The 9,869-nt window shown below is 42.2% G+C and overlaps 1 protein-coding gene across 2 annotated transcripts; it reads right to left on the bottom strand.

The window, feature by feature from the left end:
* Positions 1-3,930: 3,930 nt before the first annotated feature.
* npas4l (neuronal PAS domain protein 4 like) lies at positions 3,931-9,869 on the bottom strand. 2 transcript variants are annotated; one of them, XM_067609648.1, is made up of 9 exons: positions 9,606-9,869; positions 8,426-8,589; positions 8,088-8,233; positions 7,883-7,982; positions 7,211-7,472; positions 7,014-7,123; positions 6,413-6,548; positions 5,008-6,302; positions 3,931-4,906 (listed from the first exon to the last, which is right to left on the bottom strand). In XM_067609648.1, the coding sequence occupies exons 1-9, from the start codon at positions 9,773-9,775 to the stop codon at positions 4,878-4,880; spliced, it is 2,412 nt and encodes an 803-aa protein (XP_067465749.1). In that variant the 5' UTR covers positions 9,776-9,869; the 3' UTR covers positions 3,931-4,877. The 2 variants fall into 2 exon arrangements, with proteins under 2 accessions (XP_067465749.1, XP_067465750.1); XM_067609649.1 differs by lacking the exon at positions 9,606-9,869 and having other exon boundaries at positions 8,426-9,587.

Below are 9,869 nucleotides of genomic sequence, written 5' to 3' on the forward strand. Positions count from 1 at the left end.
TTAGCTATTTGTCAATTATTATTTGCCATTTAAGAACCCTTTTAAAATTTGATCCTATTCATTGATGCATTCGTTTAAAGTCCTAATTGCATTTCAATTAATGAATTGCTTTAATCGTTTTCAAGCCTCTCTGAGCCCTCCGTAAGATTCAGCCCTTCATGTTTATCTGTGTTCGCCCATGAGGTACTGCAGAAGTGGAGAGATAAACATGTTTATGATGAATGCCCTGTATACAGGCACACTATACATTATACATTTCTGCCTCCTGTGGATAATTACTCACTATCATTGCTGTTTTTTTTTATCAATTACTTTAAATACCCACATTACTGTATGAACAACAGCAGCAACAGCAGCAATCAAACTGTATCTTGCGATCATTCACCTATGTGCTGCTGTGTATTGAAATTCCAGCACAGAGCATTGATTTTCTGAATGGTGAAGGTTGGGCCCATGGAGGGTAAATACGCAATATATTGAGAGATTTTCCCTCTTAAAACCTGTAGTATTGCTTCTGTAGAAAAAAAGAACTTATGTGTAAACCTGTGAAAATCTGTTTGGGATTGCAGTAAAGCACAATACTACATCCAGGCACGAATTGTAAAGTCCCCCATGGAAATTCTTGCATATGAGAAAAGGTTTTTTTGTTCTGTGCACATACATTTTCATCAACAAAGGATAACATGTTTATCAAATCCTGCCACAGTGGGATGCTTATGTCTCTACTGTGGACAGGTGCTTTGCCTTAAGCAGCAAACTCCTCCCTGAGAGAACAGCAGAAAATAAATCAAACATTCATATGCAAGTAAGCTGCACTGTTAGGCTGCGGTTTGTATTCTCCTCCCTGGTTGGCTGGCCTTTCTCTCGTGAATATCAATGGGAATTGTTGACTCTGCATGACTGGGATCCAGTGTTGAATCAGAGCTGTGGTTTCAGGCATGGCAACAGGATGAGCAGGAGGGGGTCCTGAAGGATCAGGCGGCAGTCTATTTTGGGTCTTTTTGCTTAACCCAATTACAGCGTCAGTGTGCGCTCACTGAACCAACACCAGTCAGGTGATTTCCCTCCTTTGAAAAGTGGGACAAAAACGTTATTGACATGGAAATGTGATCCAGCCAAAACAATGGCGGGTTGTTTTACACTATGAGACAAGGAGAAAATGAATTACAGACAGAGAAGGACCTTCTCATGAAGTGTGGAGAGTGAAAAGGCAGGTTCAGGTTAACATGCAATAACAGCTCAGGTCTCTCTCACTGACAGCGTACGACACCTTTCTGTGACCTTGGCGGTTATCTCCTGTGTCACAGCTTTCATCTGCCAAACAATCCCTGAGCAAAGTACACAAATCACAATTCTTAGCTGGATGGCTGTCCACATCTTCATCTATTTCCAAATAAATGTATAACTCAAAGATAAGCTTTCAATACAGCCCTGAAGTTTGGTTGCAGCAACAATAAAAGCATAAAGCCGGTAAATAAACGAAGACACGGCGATGCCACCTGAGGCCCTGTTGTCTGAAATCAGTGAGATTTTCAATTTAGAGAGTTTTTCTTTGCAAGTAAATGAGGTAATCATTTGTGAGAAGCCACCGGTGAGGCAGGATATGAAACCTTGGCTGCTTGTGGGAGGCAGGGCTTTGAAAAGATTCCCATCCATGAGCTGCTCTGTTTAACTGCACTGATGCGCTTTTCCCTCAGCATCCGCCCTCCAGCCATCCACCTGAGAAAGCACTTTAGAAACTACTGAAGTAGGGCAGATGACAGTTTTCCCCGTGTTTCTCTTTTGTCAGTTCTATTGTGCAGTATCATCTTATCATCCAGTGCTGCTCTCAGATCCAGGATATGAATCATAGCATCATCCGGATGCATTTCATCATTCACTTCCACTGACAGACTCCGACTTCACCACCCCTATGAGGCATTTTGCTAATTTAATCTCACATCATCTTAATTTAATATCTAGGAGACAGGAGGGCCAATACATTTAAGTCAAGTTATTGAGATAAAGTGAGTGTGTTCCTGCTTATGTATCTCTGTATGCACGTTTATATTTCATTGTTTTCAGGATTTAATATCTTTTTCACAGACACAAACTACATCTGCCACTACTAATGAATATAAAGTTATAATCTTTTTATTAATTTGTCAGTAGGAAATCACTTAAACACCAACATGTCAACACACAGCCATGCCTGGATGGTGGATTCTTGCTGTCTTCTTGGTGTGGACAACAGCGTCGATGCCACACGGTCCTGGTATCACAGTGCCTCGGGGAAATCATTATTGTTCCAGGTAACGCTGAATGATGCAGGAAGACTCAAGCTCAGCAGATGTGGGGACTTGTTAGGAACTTTATTTGCCATTGTACCCTTCAACAGACATCGCTCTTAATTAGGTCTCCATGGATAAGAACAGGCATCTGGACTGTTTGCTCATGAACGGACAGAATGAATGTCCTTCTGTGCAGTGTGCTCTCATCGATGCACACATGCGTACACACACACTTCCTGCAGTTTATTTCATACTTGCTTAAGTAATATCACACTAATAGCATGCAGATATCTGTGTTAATGGGAGGCTGTTGGAGCTATCACTCCATCTAGTGGCTGTTTTAACTTGCATGAGAAAAAAAAACATGGGGACTCTGCATTGCACACACTGCACCAGCAGCATGACTGTAGTGCCCCCTGTGAACTTTTGTTCCACATTCGTCCACATGGACTGAGTGCTTCTCTGGAGCTACAGCTCTGTCTAACCACAGTGATCCATCAGTCACCTCAGTGCCCAGTCAATTCACTTCTTTGTCTAACTATTCATTTATGTTTTGAGTCTGCACATCTATCCAAACATGCAATTGATTCCTGCCTGTACAGTTTATATGCTCTCATTGGTCTGACCAGCCACAATATGTAAAAATCAATGGAGCACTGAAGAGTCCAGTAGAGGTTGCGCTGGGGCTGTTTATCCGACCGCAGTCTGATCAGATTCAGAGAAAGTCACATAAAAAATACACAGTAGACTCATTTGTGATAAATAACTGCTCCTATAAAAATGCATTTTAAAGCTGCACTAATCAATATTTTTATATGAACAGTGGTGCAAATGACTAAGTATAATTTGAAAGGTGTTGCTCATAGTGTCAAACTCACTGAGATTTAACACTTGATTCTGCAGTTTCCCTCAGCTCTGTGGAGAATTTCTGCATCTTTTAACTCATTTTTGTGGTTTTATGGCCCACAACTTTATTGTCTTGGTTCAAGCTCACTGCTCTCATCAGCGTTGTTTCAAGCCACAGCGGGCAGCTGTTTTCAGCCAAAAAGCTCTAATAAACCCACTGTGTGCAACCTGCTGAGCACCAAACAGCAGTTACACAAAGTGAGCGACTGGCTGGTGAACATAAAAAGCTGGTTTAGGCACACCAAAACAAGAGAGAAAGGAAGAGTTAATATTGGGCTTACACTCACCAGGTGAACACAGACACAAGTTCAGATCAATGCTAGTGTTGCTCTGAGTCTGTCGTATGTGTACATAGGCAATTGTTTGCTAACGTTCACCATAACAACTTTATAAGATGATAATACTGTGTGTCACTGTTGTGTTTACAGCTTATTGCGGCCAAGTGGCCAAAAAGTCAGTTCATATAGGTTTAAGTTTTTTATAAAAATGTTGCTTGGGACACACTCTAAACTGACTTTACTGTTTAATATTATACAGTAGACTTACCAGCTTGGCACTAATGGGGTAATGTGGTATTTGATTGTGTTTAGAGGAATTAATGAGTCCAATAACATATTAGTTGCTGCATATAATGTAAAGGTCAGAAAGAGGGCAGTCATGTATATTATACACCTTCAATGACCTTTTGTGGAAGAAAATACATTGATTTCCCTCATCAATATATCAACAAAACCCAATGTGTTTTTAATTAGTTTTATTTACATTTCAAATAATTGAAGCAAATTGCAGGAACAAGACAATAACACTGAACACTCAGGCATGTATAGTACCAGTACCATTAAACAAACATATCTGGAATGAATTGAGTGTTGATTGATGAATTTAAGATTCACATTGCAGTAAAGAAAAACATTTTAATACTAATAAGTGAGAATAAGGTTAAGTCAGTCTGTTTGAAACTAAATAAATACAATTAATTAATGACTTTCAGACTTGGAATGTATTGAGATGTACCATTGAGGTAGGTGTTGAAGTACAATCATCATTATCTTGCTGACTGAGGTTGTTTTATTCATAACAGTGCGGAAATAATAAAGGCTGAGAAAAATACACTAAAAAACAAATAAGGAATGCAAATATTATTCTTAGTAAACTTGGTAAGTGTCTCTCCTTCATGTTTTTAAGGCACCTAAAACCACATTTAGGAATGGCTCTTTGTTATAAGGAATGCTCTCTGAGCTATAGCTCACTAAGGTAGTTTTGAAATCTTGGAATATATTCCCTTTAAATCAGCACAGCTTCTCATTTATAAAATTCTTGTGGCAATGACATTGATAAAGTGCTCAATAGTAAACTGTGGTCACTCAGTATTAGAACAAGAAAATAGACTTCTATTTCAACGTGTAAGTGTTGTCAGACAAATTTTAAAAAGTACCTTCTTTTCATAAAACACAAAACATCAGCAGAAAAATAAAACACAGATGACAGCAGTATAAAGAAATGAAAACAAAGCTGAGTCTGGGGTTCAGAATCTACTTTAGATTCTCCTCAACATTCAGAGATCAGTCATTTGGGGAGACAGTGTCTTAGCAAAGATGTCCTTTAAATGTCTTTGCTCAAACTCTTCTTTGAATCCAGTGAAGGAAGATTACCCTGACAATATGTCATACAAGTGGTAGTACAGTAAGTCACAGACTTATTTCAGTACAGGTTTTCTTCAGCAAGGCCATCTGAAAAGAGACAGAAAAAGACATCAGTGAACTGTCACTTTGACATCTGTAACCTAAATATATCAAAGCAGGAAATCATTGGTTTGTTTAATCGTAATTACCTTGCTTGAGGCTACTCTGCATATAGCGGTTGAGTTGATGCAACCCAGTGTTTTGGTCATGACATCCCATCTGCAGACTGAAGGGATCCATGGCGATACCGCCTGCAGTGAACTGCTCTTCAGGCAGTGAGGCCTCTGGGATGGTCTGGGACACACTGAGGGGCTCCTGGTCCAACTGATGGGACCTGCTCCTGCCACACACCAAGCCCTGCTGGTAGCTGTAGGGAACAACACTGGAGCCAGACATGCTGCTCTTCCTTGTAACCATGTCTAGGTCCTTCAAGATGTTGTCAAACGCACTGTCATCGAAGACCAGCTCACGCTTAAGAGGAGGGACAGAGGGGAGAGGAGGGTGATGGGACCAGTCACATGTTGAGGGCAGGCTGTTAGTGTCTGCGGGCTGGGCCACATTTTGAAGTGGGCTCAGGGTGCGATACATGTCAAAGCTGCTGGCCAGGGATGAGATCTGCTGAGCCAGAATACTGATCTCTGCCTGCTCTCTCTCGCTGTACTGGTTAGACTCTGTGGATGTGGGAGATTGGTTGGGGGTAAGAAGACTGGAATGTATGGGCAACACATGCTGGGGAACATGGTGCACTTGGTGAAGGCTGCCCCCTTGTGGCTGCTCCAGGAGGCTGAAGTCATCTTGATGCAGAGCACAGTCCACTGGGCTCTCACACATGTCGGACACAGACAGGCAGTCTGGAACTAATCGAGCATCAGATGTACAAGCTTGGAAATCATAGGTTGGAGATGAGGAGGAGGCTGGAGAACGGGCACTGAGCGCTCCGAAAGTTCCCTGGTCAAAAGTTTGTTCTGTGGCTGCTGGGAGGGAGTCGGAGGGTGATTGGTGACAGGTGAGCCCAGCCTCTGGGTAGGAGTAATAGGGAGGGGAACCCTCAGGGGAGGAAAGCAGCTGATCTGTGTATCCATGCACATCTATCAGGAGGTCATGGCTGAGCTCCTCCCTTTGCAGAGGGGAGCTTGTGGAGGCGGGGCTGTAGGGAGGGGTGAAGAGAGCGGGGCTGTCACCCAAAGGAACAGGTGAGCAATCACCTTGAGAGGAGGCGAACGCAACATAATATATATCTTGCTCAGATTCCTTCCTAGCTCTGGCACCACTTGGCTCCTCGCTTTGGCTGTTTGACGTCCTCTGCCTTTTAAAGCATTTAGTGTTGCTGTAGCTGTGAGTCTGGGACGCCTGTTGAGCTGCAAAGTGGCAGGAATTTGCCAGAGATGATGGCCTGAAGGCATCACTGCTGACTTTCTTCTGCAGAAATCTGGCCTCAGTTTCACTACGAGAGCAGAAACATGGTTTATACATTAGCGTTTTTAACTTGAAAGGCATTGAAACATTTTTTATACTGTCACTTCAAGTCTGCAGGGAAAGTGAAGTTAGTCATACCTGATGATGTAGTTAGTGCAGCTGATGCCCTGACACTCAGAGTCCTTATTAGCACGGATGTAGATCCAGGTCCATGACAGATCCTTGCGCTGGAGTCTAAGCACCATCTCTACCTGGAAGCCCTCATCTGCCTGCACTGGACAGAACAAGGAGGAAACATTCCTGGTTATTATCGTGCACACTCACAAACTTAATGACATGCTCACAGTGAAATCACAGCACGTCACCCCTAAATGTCTTACTGTGAGCCTGCAAAAGCAACACAGAACTAAGGAAACGTCATCTTCATTTCCTGAGAATGTTTTGGAAATTAACAAAGCAGCTTTTCAACGCCTCTGAGGAGCTCATTCTCACCTTCACAGAAATGATGTTACATTATTAAAGAGGTAAGAATTTGACCCTTTGTTGAACAAGAGAAAGAATACTGCCAGCTTCATTAGAGAAAGGTTGTAGTACCAAAATTGTAGCTCCAGCATCTTTGATAAAATGTCATTTCCTCAGGCATCAGTAGCTTGAAGTTTAAGTCTTGGGGGTTTTGTGAAAAACTAATGGTTATGTGCTAAAAAAAAAAAAAAAAAACCCACTAAAAAATTAAACTTACTTAAACTTCTGTGAGAATCTGCACTCAAAGACAGATCTTCAGGATGAACGAGACTGTACCATGATCCACCAGTCATTTCTTCTGCTGAGTAGCCCAAAAAATATAAAACACTGAAAAAGAAACACAAGAAAGTGTTTGTCAGTAAACAGATTAAGAACATTTTGTCTCAATCTGTTTATGATCTGTGCTACATCTACCTGTCTGACAGGTGAGTGAAAGTCATGTCGAGTCTGTGGACGCTGTCGAAGCTGTGACAGAAGAAGGAGTCGGCGCTTCGCAGGCGGTTCACCGTAGGCGTACAGAGGGCCACGAACAGGGGCTCCTTGGTGGGACAGACTAAGGAGGATGGACCAGGCTGAGGGAAGGTCTGGAAGCTTCCTCTGACCAGTATGGAGCTGCAGCTGCCATGCTGCAGCTTGAAGGCCTTGGAGGTTTGCATACAACATATAAAGCTCCTCTCTGAAGAAAAGAAACATGGATGTTCAGCCGTACGGTAGCATTGTTGTAATTTTGTATAACTATTAATGCTACCTAATATCAAAGCTGCTTTGTTTTGCATTTTTATATGAATAGAGTAGCACCTATATTATGAGACAGTCATGCAATTCCTGCAAATGTAAGATTTTTTGCAAAAACTGGCCACAGTTTCCAGCTTATTCTATTGCTTTGCAACACAAAAAGGAAGAGGGCTCAAACAGAGTTTAAACAGAGTTTAAGATAAAATATACCAAAGCAGGAACTAGGAGTACCAGAAACAGGCTTCAAATCTACATAAACATGCCGGTACAGTGGTGGTAATTATTTGTGTCATCACAGTTTAAAATCCAACTTTAAAAACTTTACAAAACTTTTTAAAAAATCAAAATTACCTGGCGATGAGTTGTTTTCAATGTCCAAGTTTGACTTAACAATATCAATGTCAGAGCGTTCCACCATATCATAGAAAGTGTCTCCTTGAAGCACATCTACCTGGAAAAGTTAAAAAGGTTTTACTGTTAGCTACAACAGACAAAAGGTGCAGCTAATTACTAACACACCAAAAGAAGTTGAAATTGACATAGTCTTGAAACTCACCATAGAAAGGCCGAGATATTCAGCTACATTTTCAGACACATAGACTAGCTTCCCCTGGGCTGTAGTGACCAGGATGAAGCCATGCAGGGCTTGAACGAACGCCTCGTATGGCAGAAAGCAGTGAGATCTCTCTTCAGTCAGGAGCTCTTGAAGGAGGAAAGAGTGAGTTCAGCCTTAGTTACACTGCAGGTTGTCACATCTGTTATCTTTGATATGGAGTATATCCCCTAAGGAGCTGCAAACTTTGTTGCGCTTTGTTTGACAATGATGCAGGCTGAATGCAGATTAGTAGTTCAAAGATCTTAAAGACTGACTCCAGCTGAAGTTTGAGGACTTACCCTGGAAGAAAACAGACTTCCTAATGTAGGTGCAGATGGCGGCCATGGAGTGCAGGTAGGAGAGACGCTCCTGGTCCTCCTGGGCGATGGGCAGCAGAGCTCGCATATTCCTGATCTCATGGTTGATGTGGTCCCGCCGGGCTTTGGATGCTCCTTTAGTGGATCTGTGAGAGACCATGGTCACTGAGGTGAGGGGTGTTGGTGAAGGAAACTAAAGCTGGGAAGCCAAACTTGTCACTACTGCTACACTTGCATTTTAAAAAAATCACTCTCTACCACATGGCAAGTGTGAAAAAAAAAAATCAGATAAAGACAAAAAGAGTAATTGGCCTGAACTGATATAGCCTCTTTTTTCCACAATTCCACCTGGTTAGAGCGCCCTGGTGTCTCCTCCCCACAAACTGAAGCGGACTTTGAATATCAAGGGTTCCTATGGAAACTGCTGATATGAGAGGCTGTCGTGTCTGCAGCAGAAAATGAGGGCTCTCAACAGACTTTGTGTGTGTGATCAGTATCTGTCTGGGCCCATCCACTGAGAGCCTGGGGTTTTTATAGCTGCCAGGGCTTCAAGCGTGGGCGTCATACACAAGGGGAGGCTGGGCTTCTGCTGCTCCCTTCATTGCCTTATAAAGTGGGTGTCCTCGAAGCGGGGCGCCCAACGTCACAAGGACACACAAAGAGCCACAAAAGGAGAATTATATCAGATCTGAATGCTAGCATCTTAACAATAAAGAACCATAAAATTATATGACACGTTTTTTGTTTTTTTTGTGAGAATATAAATATCAAAGCAAATATTTCTTTGTTAGGAGAATATTAGGATTATTACACTTATACCACTATTATATCACTTTAAATTCATAGACTCACTACAAATCCCATTAATATATCCATCAAAGTGAATTCTCACTGTCTTGCATGCTGTTTCTCCACCAAAGCAACCTGATAGAGGCTGATCTGAGCAGCTTGATATTTATTTTAATGCAGTAACAGCCTGACTCTGGCTGGATTAGTATGCGTCACATACTACTGTAGGCTCCAGACTGGAGAAATGGATTAAATGGCTCCCTGTGGTGCATGTTCTGCGCGCAGCAGAGTTGAGTCTACATTTTCTCCACAGCCATGTGTTGATTCAGCCACTAGAGGACGTGGGGCAGAGGGGAGGGAGTGTTGCACTGACCTGAACCTTCTGTGCAGTGAGCGGTGCTGATCCTCGGGAAGATGATGATGATGATGATGAGGATGATGATGATGAGAGGTGCACGGAGCGCTTACGTGACATTTGCAGGAGTTGCACCAAAAAGTCATTTTAATGCTGTAGTAACCACCTGAGGGAAAACAGACACACATGTAATGATGGTCCCAGAAGGAAATGTATAATAACAAAGCAATCCATTATTTACTTTTCCATCTTCGCAGATTGAGAAAAAAATAATATAATATA

Source organism: Thunnus thynnus, chromosome 14, assembly GCF_963924715.1.
Source record: "Thunnus thynnus chromosome 14, fThuThy2.1, whole genome shotgun sequence".
NCBI lineage: Eukaryota > Metazoa > Chordata > Actinopteri > Scombriformes > Scombridae > Thunnus > Thunnus thynnus.